Here is a 19,358-nt window from a genome sequence, read left to right on the forward strand (position 1 = left end):
GATCCCGTTACCACCAGCTCTCTCAGTCCCACCACGTCCTCACCGCCATGCCCTACAACACCACAGCCATCCCTCCCCGCAAGGAGGTCACAGGCCAGCCGGCCCTGCCCCGTATGTGCACCGGCTCTCACGACCGATGAAAGCGGCCAGCCGGCCAGACAGAGCACTAACAAGGCCGCCCCAGTCGCTCGCGTCAAGAAGATCATCGCTCAGGACCCAGACATCAGCATCTGTTCCAGCAACGCCGCGTTCATCATCACAGTCGCCACGGCACGTGCAAGACAGATCCTCGCCGATGTGGCGATTCGACACGGCCAGCTGCTAACAGGGCGCAGGAGATGTTCATCCAGCACCTCGCCAACGAAGCCCACAACCAGGCCAAGCTCGACCGGAAGCCCCGCCGCAACGTGCAGTACAAGGACCTAGGTGAGTCCTCTCTCGCCTCCATTCAGCACATGCATTCCTCGCAGTTATTCGCTACTGTTTCGGTCGCCATAGGTGCCACTAAACTAACAGAAAGAAAAAAAAAAGCCAACGCCGTCGCGCACAATGACAATCTCGAGTTCCTCGAGGACGTCATCCCCAAGACGACAACGTACAAGAAGATCAAGGGCCAGGCCCAGGCGACCCGCGCCCGCGTCGCCGGCGAAAAGGTCGCCGCCGACGAGACGCTGCCCGCGCTGGCGGGCACCAAGAAGTCGCGCGCCGCCGGTGCCGGTACCGGCACCAATGGTGCTGCGGACACGGGGGCGCTCCGGCCGGGTGGTGGTGCCAACGGTGTCAATGGCACCGCGTCGCGCGGCGGCCCAGGTGCGGCCTCTGCTGCTTCCGCTGCGGCCATGGACGACCCCAGTGCGCAGCTGCAGGCCGAGATGCGGCAGGCGGCCGGGGCGGATCACGATGGCGACGTCGACATGACGGGCTAGTGGCCGGTTGGCGCGTCGGTTTTGCGGTACTGGGCGGAAAGGGAGTGATGCGCGCGCTGTGGTGGACAGGGGCGCAGTGTCAGCAGCAGCAGCAGCAGCAGCAGCAGTGGATGTACGGAGTGTACAGTAATGACCTGTAATGATGACAACGAGGTGTTTTGATCATAAACTACCCAGGCCTCCCTCGGGACCTGTTTTTTCCTCTACCGATGCCGTTTTAACGCCGTGTGACAATGTCAAGTGGTAACGAAAAATGAGAAACAAAAAAAAAAGAGCCAAATGTGCCATCGGGGGCATCTGTTCCCCTCCTCCACAGCCCTTTGCATACGTCATGTTCATGTCGAGAATCGACTGCCGTTCTCCAGAGGGTTCAAGCCACAAGAAGAAGGCAGGTTTATTCCTCCATGACATCAGCATCGAGGTGCACGCCGGGGGGTAATGTCCCCTCGTTGAGCATCTTCTCGAGCCGGATGATCTCCTGCAGGCTGTCGGCGCGCTTGATCATCTCCTGCAGACGCTTCTTCTCCTTGTCGGTGAGTTTGATGCGAGACAGGCGCGAGCCCTGCGCCTGGTCGCCGGCAGTAGCGGTGCCGCCCGCAGCGCCCGTGTCGAACGTTTTGGACTTGACGCCCATGATCTGCGCAGTCAGCATGCCGTGTTGGGAAGGCGGAGGGTAGGCGACGCACCTTGGAGGCGAGCGCCGTCGGCTCGTCGGCCGTGCCAAACAGGGCGACGGCCTGCTGGCGCTCGGCGTCCTTGACCTTGACATAGTCGAGGAAACGGACGCCGGGACACCGCCAGAGCACCCAGTAGCGGTAGTTCTGCGACGCGGTCAGCTTTTCCAAGGTCCTCCATTCGCTCGCCCGTCAACATGACGCGTGCGGAAGGGGAGGGGACCACGCACCTCCTTCCTGGTGACAGGGTTCTCGATCAGCACGAGGTGGGTTAGGCGGGCAAACTTGGCGAGGACATCGAGGTCGGCGAGCTCGGCGATCTGGTTCGAGGCGAGCACGAGGTGGCGCAGGTTCGGGATGGCGGTGGGCAGGGCGGGCTGTATGGAGGCGACGCGGTTGCGGGCGAGCAGCAGGGTGGTGATGCGCGGCGACAGGGGGAAGTTGCCGAGGGTCTGGATGTCGTTGTCGGTGAAGTCGATCGAGTCGTGGGGCTGGCTTGTCAGTCTTGTGTTTGTATTGCGGGGACAGCATCTCGGACCCTGCCAGACAGGCGCAGGGGCACAGCAGGAGGAAGGGAAAGAGACTCACGCCGGCAGCGCCCAGGTTCTCAATGGCGGGGATTCGGTGTCCTGTCTCGCACGCGCCCGGCGAAGGGGCCTCGCTATCAATTCTGGCTCTAGATCAAAAGTGTAGCATCTGTTCTTGTCGCAACGCACCTCGGAGATCGAGCTCGCGCTCCTTGAGCGGGTTCAGGTAGGAGAGAGAGTCCCTGATGAGCTCCGCCGTGAGCCGCATCGTGGGCGGTCGGTGGGGTTACCGTGGTGGTGTCGTGTGCCTCGTGGCGAAGGTGATTGAGACTGAAGGCTCTGAGTATGGCTTCTTCCGTCCAAATTGTGTACAAGCCGCTGAGGGAGGGTGGATAGTGGCGGCGACGGTCGTTGGTTGTGGTGCAGGAATCGGCAGGGCTAATAAGCGTGGAGTGCGCTTCTCATGGTCGACAAGGCTGAAGATGCGGTATGCGGAATGTGGTGGGCGCCCAGAGCAAGCACGGAGCGGGCAGCAGCGACCAGACCAGACCAGACCAGGGTCAGTCAGTGAGGTGCAAGTGCCGCGGGGAGGAAATTTTGGTGGTGCGATAAGATAAGAGCTCGACGCTTGTGCTCGCACTGTACACACTGTGGGACGCCACGAGAACAGCTGCAGAGAGAGGGTGCCTCTTCTCATGGATTTGATCTGGTGCTTTTGTTTCTGATAAATGACACTCATGGGCGAGGAGCTCATGCCAAGGAGCAAAGTTCAATCCAACACAAGCTCGAGGCCTTGTCGCTGATCCTGGTACGAATGTTCATGTCGTGATCACCAACTCGCAAGCAAACATCACAGGACAACGGACAAGCATATGTCGATCATCATCACCTGAAAAAGAAAGCCCAGAACCATGTATCGGTATCTATCCATGTTCTACCCTGTCCCAAGCGCCAAACAGCAAAAACGCCCTCTCATGAGAAGATGAACACGACACCAGACCGATCAGTAGACACCGTCATGCAATAGGGCATCTCCAACACGGCCACGTCCGTAACCGAGTCGAGATGCGCCTTGAGGAGCTGCTGCTGCTGGACCGAAACGACCGTGGACCGCGAGCTGCGCCCGCCACCGCCGCCCGCACCGTTCTTCTCACGCCCGGCCCCGGCATTGGGTGCCGTGGGCGCCGCACGCGGGATCCTCTCCGTTTTGACCGTCAGCGCCGCCGTCGGCTGAGACGCCGTGAACACGGGCCTCTGTTCCTCGGCCGTGAGCCCGCTGTAGACGGTCGAGTTCTCGACGCGCGCGAGGTCCCAGAACCGCAACTTCTTGTCCGAGCCCCCCGTCACGATGAATGCGTGCCGCACGTCGCGTGTGTCTTCGCCGACCGCCGTGCCCGCGACCATGGCGCGCACGCCGCCGTCCGCTGTGCCGTGGCTGCCGCCGCCGCCGCCGCTCGGCTCGATGTTGGTCGCATACCGGCCCAGCATGCCCTCGGCCCTGTCCTCGTCGACCTGCCACGGCTCGTAGCCCCTGAGTGCCTCCTTGCTGCTGCCGCCGACCCGGTAGATCTCGCGACATGTTGTGCGCTCGAGGTCCCACACCGTGACTTCGCCCTGGCCCGTACCGCCCGCAACGCAGACCCACTTGCCCCGGCCCTTACTAGGATGCACGCAGACGCGGTGGATGGCGCTCTTGCCCGGCACGCCCCAGCCCTTGAGGCGCATCTTGAAGCGCAGGTCCCACAAGTCTAGGACGCCGTGCGACGTGCCGACGCAGAGCCAGTTACGCTTGCGGTCGATGCAGAAGCACGTCGGTGTGCCGTGATGTACCGGGTTCTCCAGCACATACAGCAGCGACATGGTCCGCAGGTCAATGGCCAGGATTCTCGATCTGTTCGTCGCCAGCATCAAGACTGAGCTGGCGTCCATCTTGAAATGCTCACACCACACGGCATGCTCGCCCTGCGGCAGCTGGTACTCGCGCAGCAGGCGCAGCTTCAGATATCGCAGAACCCCGGCGGCGCCCACTGTCTCAACCTTGACAACGTGGACACTGCCGTCGCTGGCGCAGCTGATGAAGGTATGCGTGTTCTCCACGAAACACAGTGCGAGGACGTGCGCGTCAGGCGCGTGCTTGTGAATCTGCCTCGAGCGGTTGGTAATATTCTTCTCCAGCCTTGCCGTATCCCAGACCCGAACGGTGCCATCGTCTCCGCCGGTAAGGAAGAAGACGTGGTCTGGGGAAGCGATGAGACGGTTGATGGCGCCCGCATGCTCCCCAAAAGTCGCCACAAGCCGTCCGGTAGGTCTCCATGGCTCATCGCCCCCGGGTCCTGTCGTCTTGTTGACAATCTCGCGGCGGCTGACAGGCGTGACGAGTGGTCCGAATTCGACAATGTCATGCGGGAACACATTGACGTACATGGCATCGAGCATCTTCAATATACTGGGGTCGTTCCCCTCGTATGAGTGATTGGCCTTCACATTTCCGCTGAGAGTCGCTGCGCTCGGTTGGCGGTCCCCAACACCGGGGCGGGCGCCGGTATCCTGTGAAAAGGGGCCTTCGACCTCTCCAAACGCATTCGTCTCCGTCATGCTCGTCTCAGGCACGCTCTTATTACTCTCCTTGCGTCCCAGAAGACTCAACGCGCTTGCTTGGTGTCGCATGGCTCTCCGTGACGCATAAGGCTGATCCTTAACGGAAGAATCGTCATCAACTGGGCTGCCGACGGTCAAAAGGCTCCCTTGACCCGTCCCTACCCTCTTCTTTGTGTCAATCGGTCGTGTGCGCGAAACGTCACGAGAGGGAGGCCCTTCAACCACACGTGTCCTCAAGCTGTTCAAGGTAGCCAGGCGTCTCTTACTCGCCGAGTCGTTGATCGTCATGGACGCATCGAGCAGTGCGTCCGCAATAGTGTAGGGCCCTTGCTTGACCGGCTCAGGCGTATCCGGCAGCTGCGGAGGTAGCTCTTGGTCAAAAAAGACCGTCTGACGGGTGATGCCGAGGCTCTGGAGGGATACCACTTCGTTAGTCGTGGTGGGCTCGCCGGGACTCTCAATGCCGGTCTTTGTGCGGCTGAGCCGCCAGATAAAGTCTCGCAACGCTACGAGCTTGAACTCATCTTCGTGGCTCAAGCCAAGGTTCTTCAGCCTCGCCAGCCACTGGTCATCTTCCATCGTCCTCGCTGACTGCCTGAGTGTATTGACGTGCAGGTCCTTGGACGACTTGGTCGCAAGGCTGGTGGGCAACGAGCTAGATACTGAGGGACGCAGCTCCTGCGACGGCGTCCAGAACTTGCTCTTTTTGGTCTTCTGCGCCCAGCTCAAAGCCTGGTCGAACGCAGCTCGGGATAGCGGTCGTTTCAAGGTGTCCAATAGCTCGAGCTCGCCGAATGCCGGTATCCTGTCTGTTTTCAGATACGGCTGAATGAGCGGCAGCACGATACCGATGATGTCGGCCGGCGACAGCGACTTGGACGCCTGCGAGAGGAACTCTGACGCCGACTCGCGAATCCACTGGTTTGGGTGCATTGTAAATCTGCCAATAATATCGATCAGCTCCCACAACCTCGCCCGGGACAAGAGCCCGAGATTAGCCAGCTGCGCCAGGCAGTGGAGAGTGGACTGCACGACAAACTCCTCGGGGTCGGTCAGCGCCTGCACCATGAGGGGCAGCATGAACTCCTCGAGGCTGACGCTGCCGACAAGCGCCGAGATCCCCACTATGGCATCGAAGAAAGCGCACTTCAGTTTCCAGTCCCGATCGTTGAGGTATGTGTTGAGGTGGGTGAGCAGAATGTCGTTGGCCTCAGCCGGGCCGAAGAAGATGCACAGCTCCGGAACCGATGTCAAAAAGGCGCGCCGGACCGAGACATCCGTGTCTTCGATGAGTGTTTTCGTGTGTGCTTCGAACATGGAGAAGAGTTCGCGCTGAGCATCATCGAAGAGATTATCAGCCAATACCTCTGCTTCTTTGCCTGGTTCCACCTCAGGATCAGCCACAGTCAGAGCACCGTTGGCTTTCAAGGTCGCCGCCATCTCAAGGAAGCGCAATGCAGTCGACGCGAGGCCTCCCAGGCACGAGGCATACGTTGCTCGCACGAGTGGGCTCACGGGTGGGGAGGGGCCGAGAAGCGAAGTCTGGAAGCGCGGAAGAATGTACTCGATGAACACATGCGCGTTGACAGGGGAAATGGCTGTCACAAGCTGCAGAAGCTGCGTGATCGACCGAGTCGCCGCGATGACAACAAGGTCCGACTTGTCACCGAGCAACAGCACCAAGTACGGCAGCACCCGGTCCAACTTGGCCAAGTCGGGTATTCGCTCAGCAAAGGCAAGCAGGATATCGCACGCCCGGACCCTGGAAGCCGCGCGAGCCGTATGCCTGATACTCGACACGACAAGAGTCAAGAAGATAAGGGTGCCGTCATTTTTGGGACCATCCGGATTGCCCGTCACGTACTGCTCATGGTTCGGAATGTTGAGTCGAACTGGGAAATGCCCGAGGCCGAGCTTGCTCGCCAGGGGTACGACCTGGGTGTCGCGCTTGCCAGGTTGATAACCGAGGAAATATGAAATCTTATCAAAATCGAGGAAAATGCGGTCTATCCTGTCATCGGCCTCGCCAAGGTTTCTGGACGCGCCAGAGATCGGGCTGTTGCCCGAAGAAGGGTCCGTGACCAGCTCCATGTACTGGTGAAGAAAGTTGTAGAAATACTCTGGAAAGACCTTGCCCTTCCAGAAGTCGAGATATTGCTCCGCTGAGTATCGTCTCTCAGGATCAAGTTGCACCATGCTCGATATCATGTCCCGAACGTCCCTGTCCGGTATGCGGCTTATCTGCGAGATGACCGGGTCATACTCGCCCCTGCGGAACTTGTAGATTTGACTCAGGGTGAAGATGGGCGCTTCGAGGAAGACTTCGGCGATGACGCAACCGGCGCTGAAGACATCCATGGCCCAGGTGAGCTTGGCCTCTTTCGTGCCCACGTCATCCGGCGCAACGAATCTCTCGGGCGCCAAGTAGCAGGTCCGCCGTCCAGAGGAGTCAAAGTAGTACGAGAAATCGCCGGGGTTGTCATCGGGAAGCAATATTGGTTTGATGGGCGAGGAAAAGTCAGTCAGGTACAGCCAGTTCCAAGACGTCACAAGGGTATTCTCGGACTTGATGTCGCCGTGGTAGATGTCCCGTGCGTGGCAGTCACGCAGGGCGCAGAGCAGCTGAAAGGCGAGCCACTTCTTCTCAATGTCTTCGAGGAAGGGTCTCGTGCTCATGCGGTCGTACAGCGAGTTGTAGAGAAACTGACGGACGAGGTAGCCGTTCGTCTCGGTTTCGATGATGCGTTGAAAGGGGAGTGCGTTTGGGACTTCGGCGAGGGCCTTTCGCTGAGCTAGACAAGAAGAGAGAAAGTCAACATGAGGGGGCACATACATAGGTGCGGGCGCCATCGTATCTCTACCTACCGATGAGCTCCTTTTTGTACTGGTCGAGCGACAGGGGTGTGTAGGGTTTGGCCAGGACCTTGACCAACACGACGCCATCGTGGTGTCGTGCGCGGACGCTCTTCATGAAGCGCGCCGTGCCGAGGCTCCGCTCGTACACAAGGTCAGACAGCTCAGGAACATCGATGCTGGCCGAGCCAGCATACGGCGTCGCGAGAGAGAAGCCTTGGCCCATGGTGTCCGTCTGGCGTTGTGCCTATATGGTGCCTGGTGTCGGTGTGGCGGATAGGCCAGTCATCTTGGTAAGGTAGAGGGCAGGTGGTCAGGTCGGAGCTGGGAGCTCTGGGTCTTGGCTGCGAGGAAACACAAAAGCGCTGGTTGATCGTCTATGTCGGGCCTCTGCCCGTGCTGCCTGTTGTCGATTTGCTTTGTCGTCAATGCTGCAGCTTGCTAGCTACCCGCTACTTAAGAGGTACCTGCATAGCGTTGTCGTGGTGGGACTGTGAATGGCTTGGTGGTTGGAGCTCAGTACCTGGGCAAGGTAGGGAGCACGCGTGCGGGGACTGACGTCGGCGGGACAGGTCGTCTAACCCCCGACAGTGTGCATTTGGAGGCTCGTGATTGGCTTAACAGACGCTCCATGCGTTGCTTGTCACGAGCTTCGATCCTTCACAGACCTAGCCTCATACAGACGACCTTGAGTACAATTGTTGCACGTGGGCAAAGAGCACTATTCAACTACATTCGACACGGCCATATTGGTCACGAGCGCAAGTTAAGACAGGTCATTTAAGTAAATTAGGATGGCATGAAGCCAATACCTTATGAAGATGCTTAGAACCTTCAAAAACTCTATCCTCTTCACCTCTGTCTAACCCTGCCAGTCATAACTTCTACAACGACGTGCAGCATCTGGCGTGCCCCTTTTCAACATGAAAACGGACAAGTCAAAATTAAAGCCACAGAGGTGCTCTGCCCGACCTCTTCTCATCCCCCAAAACCACCTCTGACGCGCAGTCCGGGTATAGTGACAGGGCGGTTAATTCGATAGAGAGAAAAGAGCCACGCCAGATTGGTCGCACGATGAGTAGGGACACGGAGAGCTGCCGATCAAGCGCAACAGAAGCGGACCTGTATGTGCAACAAACGTCGGTCGAGAACGACGTGGCCCGCCTTCGCTTGACTGGTCGTGTATGAGCATGGTAAGCTCGCCGCAAACGGAGAATGGTAGTATGAATCGTAAAAGCCTGAACGCCATAGCCAAATGCCACAAAAAACAAGAAACTGCTGTCGTAAAGACGTATCTCAAGCTCATCACAAGTGTGAGTGTGAGTGTCAGGGTATCGGATGGCCACTGGATCCCGTTTCCGTGGAGCCGTCGCCTTCAATCGTTTTGCGCCAATGTTCTGGCAGGCAGACGCATACCAACGGGAACGCCTTGATCTCGCCGCTGACGGGTGGTGATGTGTCGCGCGCGCGGGCTGATGTGCTGGACACACCGCTGTCTCGCTGTGCTTGTCGTCGGGCGTCCCACTCGTCGGCGCGCTCGTCCATCATGACACCTGTCGCCCAGCCATCGTCCCAGATGCCCACCACTTTGAGCATGTCGCCCCGTTCCAGCGAGAACTCATCATTGGCTCGAGGTTGGTAGGCCCACAACACGGCAACCCTATCGCCCGGGTGAATGTCGTCAGACGAGTAGTAGTCTTTGAAGAATGGCAGCTGCTCGGATTGCTGACTCGCCATGCCCTGGGGAGACGACATGCCGCCCGCACTAGTCGGGGACTGCGGGTCTTCGCCTGCCAGGACCGAGCTGCTTGATAAGGAACCGTGTCTCCGGGTGGGGGGCGGGCGCAGAACACCCATTCCGGTGCGGCCATCGGAACCCGGGCTGCTGCCAAAGTCGGAGGATGAATTGTCGTCTCTACCCCGGCCTGCCATGTACCCAGCGCCGGCACCTGCCGCGGCCGCCAGGCCCGTGTGGCGTCCACCGCTCGGCGATGAGTCCGAAGTACCCTCGAGAGCCGACATGCGTGCGATGCGACCGCCGGGCAGAACGTCAAACCCAGGAGCAGCGGCGGGCGCGCCCGTCTTCTCTGCCAAAGGACCTTGTCTTGAGGGCGAGGGCTGGTTGAAGACACTCCCATTATGGCTGTCGTTCCTTCTGCGGCGCCGTCGCAGGCAGACAATACAGAGGAAAATGAGACCTGCAATGAGGATGAGGCCCACAATAGAACCAATAACAATTCCAGCGATTGCACCGCCGGAGAGACCACCGCCGCTTCCATTGTCGTTACCGTCTTCCGATGGTGCCGAGGTACTGCTGGTGCTGGAAGTGGGCGAAGATGTCGGCGGCGTGAACGTCATGGAAGGAACCAGAGAGGGGAGGACAACATCGGCGCATCTGTTGTCGACATCCGAGTTATAACAGCAAGTATCCGTAGAGTTGATGCCACCGGATGCGCAGTAAGAGCAAAGACCGATAGTGCTGTTGCCGTAACCGCAGTTGTTTGGTTCGTTGGCCACGCCTTGCACACAATTGGCAGTCGAAAGAGAGCCAGGCGGGATGTAGCAGTTTGTGAAGTCGGCTCGGATGAGGGAGATCAAATCATTGCTTGGGTTGGGGCAGAGGTTTCGATCAGATGTGATCAGCGCTTCGCTTTGCGCGTAGAACGCCTAGAACTCGTCAGCACAAAGCTTGTTGAACAGAGCCACAGCAATGGGCGCTTACGCAAGTGTCCGCACACAGTGGCGGCGCATCATCGCCCGCCAAGTTGCAGGCCTGAATGGAGTTTTGCACAATGGCATTGCAGATGACCGAGGTTGTGAAACGGGGGTACAGCTCATCGGTGTTTCTCAGGTCGATGTTGCCGCATCCAAAGTTCTGGGCGAATCTGAGCAGGAGGGTTAGTTCTTTTTGCTGTTTTTACGTGACTTTACTCGTCAGACTTACTTCTGCTGCACATAGGTCGTCCGGATGTAGGATCCCATTTGCTGATCGAAGGTCTCTCGACTGGAAACGAAGGGCAGGAAAGGGAAGATGTCTGCCACAAAGCCAGTCGTCGAGACAGAGGCGGACTGGAATGCCGGGCACATCTTGGAGCCTTGGAGTGAGACACATTGGCCGTTGCCTTGCGCAGAAACCACGAGGGGGGCGGATAGCAGAGACAGCAGGATTCCGGTGGTCGTCGGTTTGGACCGAGTGGCGTGGCTCGAACGCGAGCGTCTCGCCGAGGGAGCGGCGCCTCGAGAAACGGCCATGACGATGCGCGTCTTGGAGAGAAGTGTGATTGTTGAATTATAGGAGCTGATGGTCCCAGAAATGTAGAAGGTAGGCGGTAGGCGTGATAGCTGGTAACCAAGAATTTCTCTGAAGACATAGGTTGGTCAATTTGATCGAGCGAAAAGTAGAGAGCGGGTTCGAAATCGAATCTGGTCAACTGCCGTCGTTCCAGTCCTGGCGTGCCAGCGACGGCCTCTAGCCAAGAGCCGGCGCATGGAAGCGTGGCAGCCACGAGCGGCGAGCGGAGGGGGGTGTGGACGGGCAGCGACCATTCAATCTAGCGACACGACTCAAGTGTGGTATGGGAAGGTACGAACCTGGTTTCACAGCAGCAGCACGGGTATGATTAAGATATCCCGACAACGAGACAAAGGCAGTAATAATCCGGAGAAGGAGAGGCGCAGGATAACGGTGGAAAGAGTGTCAGGCGACTTCTGGACGTGATTCAGCTGTTGTGGTTGCCTCTGCCAATTGCAGCGGATCCGAGGAGTCGAGGATACTGCCGCAAGTGTGGAGCTGAACGGCTGAGGAGGCGGACATGCGCTGTCCACTGTCGGGACTAGGTCGAGCAGCCGTCGTCGTGTTGAAATGGGGGAGGGTGGAAAAAGAATAGATCGAGACTGAATGCGGGTGTCGCGCAAAGAATGGCTAACGAGTGTGTGGTGAGGGTTGTACGGCGTATGATTAAGAGTAACAAAGGCGCGGATCTGGTCTAGAAGGAAGGTCGAAGGCAGCGGTGGCCGGGTGATGGAGAACCCTCCGGTCTAGTCGTCGAGGTTGAGTGAGTCGTGAGGCTGGGAGACGGAAGACGGAAGAGACTCGAGGCTAGCGATGGTGCGGGTATCGTTCTCTTTGTTTGTCGTTAGGAGAATTGTCGTTGACAGAGAGGGGCAACCCATGAGAGGATATCTCGCTCGCTCCAACCTCTGGCGCGCGGGATGCCACACGATACACTTGACGAGGTCGACGGAAGGAATGCACGTCGACGACCTGACGAGACGAAACAACAAGACGACACAGCGGCAGCGAGAGAGAAGGGGAATGAATGGGCCGGGTGGGCAAGATCAGAGAGAGAGAGGTACAAGCCAGACAGGAAGGGGAGGAGGTGGTGAACGGACCAACCGAATAGGCAAGGAAGCCCCGGGTCTGATTCAGGTCCAGGAACCAGCGCCAGTCGTGAGGGACAGGGGTCCTGGCCGGGGTGGTGATTGGACGGTATGAGGATACGTCCAGGTGGGGCAGGTGTGTGCAGTGGTCTCGCCCCGACCGCCTCCTTTCAGGGCATGCATCCGCTACAGGATCCCCCCGTCAAATCGGCCCTGGCCTCTGCGTCTTTTACCTTCAATACATGTACATGGTACACACCGTCCTGACAAGCACCACGAACCCTGAATCGAACCCTCTTGGCCTCCGAAGCGAAGCAGCGGGAAGGGGGTAGGAGACGGAGCAAAACGCGATGCGCACACAAAGAGCGGGAGGTTCCAGCCGGCCCGCGACCGCGACAGGGCCATGTCAGGGCACGCCATGGCCAGACACAGCTTCCTGGGATTCTCGTTGACAGAGCTGTCAATCTACAGGAGGTTCCTAGCGAAGGGCTAGGCATGGGAGGCCGAGCGGTACGAGCGGTCGGTGTTCCTGGACACACAAATGTTGCACATTTGCGAGGTAAATGATGTACATGTACTCGACATGAACAAGTGGAAGAAGGCAAGTATAAAATCGCCAGTCTGCGAGACTATCTTCTCCATGGCAAACGAAACACACAATTTCGTCCCGGGGAAACGAACAGTTTCTCGCTGTCTCCCTTGCTTCACTGTATCTCAGGTCAGGTCCGCCAGCTCGCTGCTAGCGGCGTCATTATGATTCGACGAGCAATAGGACCGTCCAGGTTCCGGACAATATACCATGCCCAGGTACTTGTATCTCTTCGAGGCGCTGGCGAGACGACTCTTGTTTCTATCGGAGCGGGCATCATTAACGCGACCTGCTTGTGTTTGTGCCTGTCGAGATGACAGGCCTCTACGATCTCAGGTGTTCCTACAAGCTCGACACCAGTCCATGGTGCACCACTTGATGAGAGGTACAGGTTGAGTCCTTCAGCAAAGAATTCTTCTTCTGCATCAACTTTATTGTCATGATTGCACGACAGGCCCAGTTTGGCTCCCGGACCTCGTCCGTGCTACCTATAACGGTCGCGATGCACAAGGCTGTGCACCCGTTGTCCACACGGAAATCTCGTCTGATGTTCGCTCCCACGCTGCCGCCAGGGTCGTTTATATGTATGTAGATTCTCAGTGGTATCAGGTTACACACCACCAGGACATCCTCCATTCCAGCAGGACGTTCGCGGAAAGCTTCAGATGGGTGTAATACAACGACGCCCTCTGGCCTTCTCTCGGGCCGCTTCAACGCCTCGAGAGACGGTTGAATCAGCAATGGAGGTCGGCAAGGTCGAGTGATAAACAACGACCTGACGGAGGCGCGCGTTGACAAGGACCAGGTCTGGGTTCCAGGATGATCATACACGGCCACTAACGAAGAGGGACTAGCCTGGAAGAAGAAACCCCCCGGCCAGCCAAGGCCACGTTTAAGATTTGTCTTGGGTTGGCCTGCGGTTATTGGCTGAAGAGGGCTGCCAAACTGTCCGGGGCTTGGGCAGAGCGAAATGACGATGCGTGTACCGTGGTATCGCTTCGTCGTGTCGCTGGTTCGCCGCCAGCCTGTCAGCCGTGAGCGCTGTTGGGTCGAACAGACGATGAGAGCCAATCTCCGCCAAGCCGCCCAACTGCCGTCGTGTTTGTTGAAAATGACGCGCTCGACGTGCGTTTCTTCGCGCCAAGGACGAAAGCCTTCAAGTCATCGGCTGTTTTGTTTTTCCGAGCACGAAACGCGGCACGTCCTGACCAAGATAATAGTACATCGTAGTACCCTACGCAGGAAAGTTACTGTGGCACACGGTGATATTGGGTCAAGTAAGGGACACGAACTGGGACGCTCGGCATTACTTTGCCCCTGAGTGATGAGCATCACATTCAAGACTCGGCAATGGCCCCATGTCTCCCATCTCGAACCCTTCCCTCGACTATCTGAGACCTAGGCAACCTATGCGACGCGCCGTCGACGGTGTCTTTGCCTGGCCTGATGCGAACCCCCCTTTCTAGGCCTACGTTGCGAGGCCCCGAGCTGGCACTTCGAAACAAGTGATCGCTGTAGAATTGGACCATAACAGCCAATGCTATCGCCGTGGTCCCTGAACCACATCACACGTTGCTCGTTCTGCGATTCGACGGGCAAGACGCAGGGCATCTTGGAATGCAATACGGGCTTCACGCGAACTCTCCTCAAATCGTTACATCGCGAGGTGGAGAGCCCTACCAACGGCATGGCATGTATGGCAGTGTGACGTATATGTCGCCTTCATTCCTGGGAGCGAGCGACAGAACCACGGGCTTGGGTCGTGTTACCGCATGGCCTGCTCGTGGAGGTCGCAAGGTGCCATTGGGCGGCTTGACAACCGGCGCTGCGTTCCCACGCCTTTCAGTCAGCCCTCGGGGTCGAGGTTTGGTCGCGTAGCCTGCCCACCACCTGGCCGCATGACTGACCAAAATGCAGCATGACAGAGGGAACAGCGCCCGGCAACCCTCACATCAACAAGATGGCCACCGTTCGTTTGCTGCGACCACGTCTTTTGGGGGGGCTCACAGCTAGCAGATGACAATTGTTGGTAGGTGGACAACGCGTTTGCGTCACCAGTCACATCCCTGGCACCAAGCAATCGAGCCTTCAGAGTATCTCTCTTTATGAGCCATGAGCGAGCTGAACTCCACGGCGACCACGAAGGCCGGCGTTTGGGGAGCTGGCACGTGGAGCATTATTCAGCCTGCGCTCGCTTTCGGGCTCTGGCGCGTAGATCGAACCCGTGCAAAGGCGAGAGAGCAGTGCTGGAGGCCGAGCTTGGTCGCCCGATTGAGCGTCAGCACGGCCAACCGGCGCTTACATTGTCCGTGGTCGCGCTGGTTCACAGCAAACACGGTGCAACCGACGCTGCTCATAACCACCGACCTCCGACATCACGACCAGTGACCCACCACTTCGTCCACCTTGGGATGAGCCTGGATGCCCGATGCACGCAGCGCCCACTCCTTGAGTGGCCTGCTGTCGCATGGGCTGCGTGGAACTGTGTGGCACGTTCTTGTCATGTCACGGCAAGGCGTGGCCAACGGGCCTGGCAAACACCCTCTGGACTTAACAAATCCCGACCCCCGGCAAAATGCGGAGGTCAGTGAAGGGGTTTCTTGATGAAGAGCTCTGGGTATATAGCCTGTTACCGTCGTCTTCCCCTGACGACGAGCTTGTCTGGACATACTGTATATCAGCCGCGATCCCAAGTCATTCATCATCATCATCCTGGTTGCAGCCTCAATATCACCAACATCCTTTCCGTCTTCGGTGTGTCTTCTAGAACACTTCCTGCGCAGATCGGGGGCCCCTTGCCTGCATCCTGTACACACAGAAGGCGCAGCGGGTTACAGTTCCGATACACCATCACGATTATTGGTGCCGATACTTGCATTCTCTTGGCACCTATCAGCCCTGTACTTATCCATCTTCGGGCTTCGATACCATGTCTGATCAGGTGCGTCTAATCCACAACGCCCAGGGCGTTGACGCCCGCGACGTCTTACGTCGTCGTCCCTGGCTTGACTAACATCATCTAGCCTCGCCCTCCATATCTCTCGCCGTTTCCCGTGGCGGGTCTCATCCCCAATACGTCCACTGACGTGCCCGTGTCCGCCGTCCTCCTCGTCTTATACCTTGCCAGCGTACTATCCAACATCCTCATCCTACGCCAAAATAAAGACCGGGGCCGCCCCTTTCCCTTCCAGGTACTCCTCATCATCTACAGCGTCTTCCGCATCGTGGCTCTCACGCTCCGCATCTCCTACGCTGCCGGGCCGGACAACACCAACCTCGCCATCGCCGCCAACATCATCTCCAATGCCGGCGTCATCGTCATTTTTGTCCTCAACCTCCTGGTCTCGCCCCGCCTCATGCGCCGTTTCTTCGGTGCCCGTGGTGCAACAGGCTGGCGTCGCAAGATTTCCACCATCCCCTTCTTCGCCGCCATCCCCTTCCTCCCCATCATGCTGCTGACGGTCGTCAACGTCACGATTCTCACCTACTTCACCAACGACCCCAAGGTGCGCCTAGACTGCCTTACCGCCCAAAAGGTCGCCTCTGTAACCTTCGTCGTCATCGCTTTCCTGCCCGCCCCCTTTGCCGCCGCCGTCGCCATCCTGTCACCCCCCATGAAGAAACAGCACCACCAGGAGCAGGCCGAGAAGGAGGCGACCGGCAGCTCTGCCGCCCGCCGTAGCTTCGCCTCCCGCGTCATCCACCCCGACGACCGAAGCACCGGCACCATCCGCGGCTCTGCTTTGCTCATGGTCTTTGGCTCCGCCGTCCTGACCGTCGGCGCCGCCTACCGCACCACCTCCATCCTCAGCCCCCGTCGCATGCCCGGCGATCCGGCCTGGTACCACGAGCGCCCGGCCTACTATTGCTTCAACTACATGCTCGAGCTCATTGTCGTGGCCGCCTACCTCATCTTCCGCTTCGACCAGCGCTTCCGCGAGATCACGGAAGAGGAACAGGAGGCGCAGGGCACCCTCGTCGCGCCCAGCTACTCGGACCGGAAAGATAGCGAGGAGGCCGTCGCGTCCAGGGCTGATGGCGAGCAGGATGGGCCTTCGGCGGCGGCTGCTGCTTCCAAAGACGGCGAGATTGTCTGAGGCGGAAATGTCGGCAGGATTGCAGCACGGGAAGGCGTTTGGCTGTTTTGATACCACTCCACACTAGACCATAGAGAGCTCCAGCGGGCAGGGCTGCCACGATTAAGTTTTGTTCTGTTCAATACCAATGAATATATCGAAAGGCAATCCCATGCATAGTTTGCTGTCGCAAGTCATGACGAGCAAGTACTCGCAGGTGGTCGATGAAAGAAGAATGGCACACTAAGTGATGGCACAGATTGTAGGCGGAGGAATGATGCCAAGTTGCAGACCTTTGAGGGCTCTGCCTACCTGTAGATTGCAGCGAGGAGGAGACAGAACTCGTCATCTTTTTTTAAACTGACGTGATCCCAACCGATGATACAGGTTTTACATGAGTGAATAGGCCGCACCTAACATGAGACTTGTCAATATTGGCAAGTCAGGCGAATGGTCGGCTACGGGTCAGCCGACAATGCAAGTGGATGAACACAGAGCAGAGCAGAGCAGAGCAGCCATCTCTCGTCACAATCAATCCGACGTAATATGTAACATGACTTCTCATTAGGCATCAGCATCTTCACCTGGCGCTGCTTGTCTATGACCCGTAGAGTATCTAGAAGTGCCGCCAGCGATCATTATACGAGGGTTGCCCTTACGGTGAAACATCTACTGGCTTGCGCGAACCGCACGCAGACAAAACGCTAGTGACGCTCCCAGCATAATTGGGACAGCAAATACAAGGCTCTTTTTGGGTCGGTTGGAAACAAGTGCTGGCCCTTGGATTGATCCTATCATACTAGGGTGGCCGCGTACTGGCGCACGTGGCCCATGGTCCAGCGCGTCATCATAGCCTGCACCTTTCCGTGGAGAACATGCAGAATGCTCACGAAACGACGGTATTTGGGTATACATGGGATTTGATCAAAGGAAGTAATCAGGCGTGCGTCTAGACACCATGGGCTCCCCAGCACGAGGGCATGGGTCGAATTGCAGGCTGTTGAATGTCAGTTGCGGGAGATCAGGTATTGCTTGCGCGGGCGCGAGACGGGTGGGATTACTCACAAGGTGTATTTGAGGTGCTCATCGATTTCCATAATCGCCGCCTGATTACCGCAACGGTAGCAGTAGTTGGGTGCTGCAAAAATTAGACATTGCTTTCGAATTGGTATTGATGGAGCTAAGGGCAGACTCACCAGAGAAAATGGTGACAACATTCCGGTCTTGCGACCAATTATAGCCCTCCATAACAAGCTGATGCGCACGTGCGATGAGCGTCAGGCCGTTGTTGTGGTTGAAAGCTTCGGAAATGTCCTGGCCGAATGTGTAGCCCGCACCACGGGGAGAGATTCCCCATCCGCAGCGGTCATCGGGGTCAGACCACAGGAGGTCGCACATGGGCCCCTCGTGGGGAACCTCCTGAATCCTGTCAAGGGCTCTGATGTTATCGAGAGTATCAATACTCGGGGAGAGACCGCCGTGAAGGCAGAAGATCTGGTTGTCGATGAGGGCAGTGAGGGGAAGGTAGTCGAAGAGGTCGGTGAAGAACTTCCACACGTTGGCATTGCCATACTTTCGGAGGCACTCGTCGTAAAAGCCGTAGACCTGGGTGATCTGACGCGACTCGTGGTTGCCGCGGAGAATGGTGATGCGTTGCGGGTAGCGGATCTTGAGCGCGACGAGAAGAGTCACGGTCTCGACGGAGTAGTAGCCTCGATCGACATAGTCGCCTGTCCATCAATCAGCAAGGGCGCAAGTAAATAGGAAGCGTCTTGGGCGCACCCATGAAGAGGTAGTTGGTGTCAGGGTTAGGGCCGCCAATCTTGAAGAGTTCCATCAAGTCGTGAAATTGGCCGTGGATATCACCACAGACTGTGACGGGGCATTTCTATGATGCGGGGTCAGCAAGCTGGCGACCGGGCTGAAGCGGTGGCGATACGTACGACTGGTTGAACATTGGACTCCTCCTGTAGGACTTCGCGTGCCTGTAGGTTGTTCATGGTCAGATCAATCATTCTGAAGGGTCACGCGAGTCCTTGCGATAAGATCACGATGTTTGTGTGTTCAGGTCTCAACGAGTGGCGCAGCTAACCTTTTCGCAGAGCCTCTGGACATCCGTCTCGGCCAGCTGCTTGCAGCTCATCAGGCTCTCGATCCATCCATCGAGAGTAGGTATGGTGGTTGGCTCCAGGTTCGCGAGGACGGGGGAGACTTCGGCTGGGCGCCCAGCGTCTTCCATGTTGGTGTCCATGTTTCTTGAGGTCAATAGCTCGAGACGATTGGGGGAAAGTGCGGTGAGATGGAGCAACCGGGCGTGTGCGTGTTCGTAAGCGTGATCGTCGTCAAGGACAGGGTCGTGGAGGTCGTCAGCAAAGGAGATGGGAATGTGTTGCTTGGTCAGGGAGCTGATCGCGAGGTCGGAGGGAGAGGGACGGCTTGGGGAGGTGGTGTGTAGCACCGGGACGGATCAGGGTGTGAAGACGTGGGGCAATAGCCTCGTTGAGCGGCGCCCGAGCTTTCCCCGTTGATGCTTTTGATCGGAAATGCCGATGGTGGATGGATGCGATGCGCGACCAAAAGCGTCTTCGTCGTTGTCGTCGTAGCCTGGTTGGTTGCGAGGTCGGAATCTGGGTGAGGTGGTGGACGTTGGGTTGTTGTTGATGGAGGTAATTGGCAGGAGAAAGGATGACGAGACGGTGCGATGCAGTGCGTGTGCAGGTCCCATTTCCATCAAC

General features: G+C 57.9%; 6 protein-coding genes across 6 annotated transcripts; 2 read left to right on the plus strand and 4 right to left on the minus strand.

Annotated features, from left to right (window-relative positions):
* Nucleotides 1–47: 47 nt before the first annotated feature.
* On the plus strand, nucleotides 48–926 carry D7B24_006195 (uncharacterized protein; the record flags this gene model as incomplete). The annotated part of the gene is made up of 4 exons (XM_028640334.1): nucleotides 48–111; nucleotides 185–297; nucleotides 336–426; nucleotides 532–926. 4 exons carry the CDS (start codon nucleotides 48–50, stop codon nucleotides 924–926), a joined length of 663 nt encoding a protein of 220 aa, XP_028495446.1.
* A 394-nt stretch (nucleotides 927–1,320) lies between these two features.
* SNRPA1 (U2 small nuclear ribonucleoprotein A') lies at nucleotides 1,321–2,395 on the minus strand (the record flags this gene model as incomplete). The annotated part of the gene is made up of 5 exons (XM_028640335.1): nucleotides 1,321–1,563; nucleotides 1,613–1,747; nucleotides 1,831–2,095; nucleotides 2,189–2,261; nucleotides 2,317–2,395. The coding sequence occupies 5 exons, from the start codon at nucleotides 2,393–2,395 to the stop codon at nucleotides 1,321–1,323; spliced, it is 795 nt and encodes a 264-aa protein (XP_028495447.1).
* A 704-nt stretch (nucleotides 2,396–3,099) lies between these two features.
* VPS15 (Serine/threonine-protein kinase) lies at nucleotides 3,100–7,804 on the minus strand (the record flags this gene model as incomplete). Its single annotated transcript, XM_028640336.1, has 2 exons — nucleotides 3,100–7,517; nucleotides 7,591–7,804. The coding sequence occupies 2 exons, from the start codon at nucleotides 7,802–7,804 to the stop codon at nucleotides 3,100–3,102; spliced, it is 4,632 nt and encodes a 1,543-aa protein (XP_028495448.1).
* Nucleotides 7,805–8,904: 1,100 nt separating this feature from the next.
* D7B24_006198 (uncharacterized protein) lies at nucleotides 8,905–10,830 on the minus strand (the record flags this gene model as incomplete). Its single annotated transcript, XM_028640337.1, has 3 exons — nucleotides 8,905–10,245; nucleotides 10,301–10,463; nucleotides 10,523–10,830. The coding sequence occupies 3 exons, from the start codon at nucleotides 10,828–10,830 to the stop codon at nucleotides 8,905–8,907; spliced, it is 1,812 nt and encodes a 603-aa protein (XP_028495449.1).
* A 4,646-nt stretch (nucleotides 10,831–15,476) lies between these two features.
* D7B24_006199 (uncharacterized protein) lies at nucleotides 15,477–16,644 on the plus strand (the record flags this gene model as incomplete). Its single annotated transcript, XM_028640338.1, has 2 exons — nucleotides 15,477–15,515; nucleotides 15,571–16,644. The coding sequence occupies 2 exons, from the start codon at nucleotides 15,477–15,479 to the stop codon at nucleotides 16,642–16,644; spliced, it is 1,113 nt and encodes a 370-aa protein (XP_028495450.1).
* Nucleotides 16,645–17,547: 903 nt separating this feature from the next.
* On the minus strand, nucleotides 17,548–18,874 carry PPH1 (Serine/threonine-protein phosphatase PP2A catalytic subunit; the record flags this gene model as incomplete). Its single annotated transcript, XM_028640339.1, has 6 exons — nucleotides 17,548–17,620; nucleotides 17,689–17,761; nucleotides 17,820–18,353; nucleotides 18,406–18,511; nucleotides 18,567–18,608; nucleotides 18,716–18,874. 6 exons carry the CDS (start codon nucleotides 18,872–18,874, stop codon nucleotides 17,548–17,550), a joined length of 987 nt encoding a protein of 328 aa, XP_028495451.1.
* Nucleotides 18,875–19,358: the final 484 nt, after the last annotated feature.

Source organism: Verticillium nonalfalfae (genome assembly GCF_003724135.2).
Source record: "Verticillium nonalfalfae strain VnAa140/NRRL 66861 chromosome Unknown scaffold_42, whole genome shotgun sequence".
Lineage (NCBI taxonomy): Eukaryota > Fungi > Ascomycota > Sordariomycetes > Glomerellales > Plectosphaerellaceae > Verticillium > Verticillium nonalfalfae.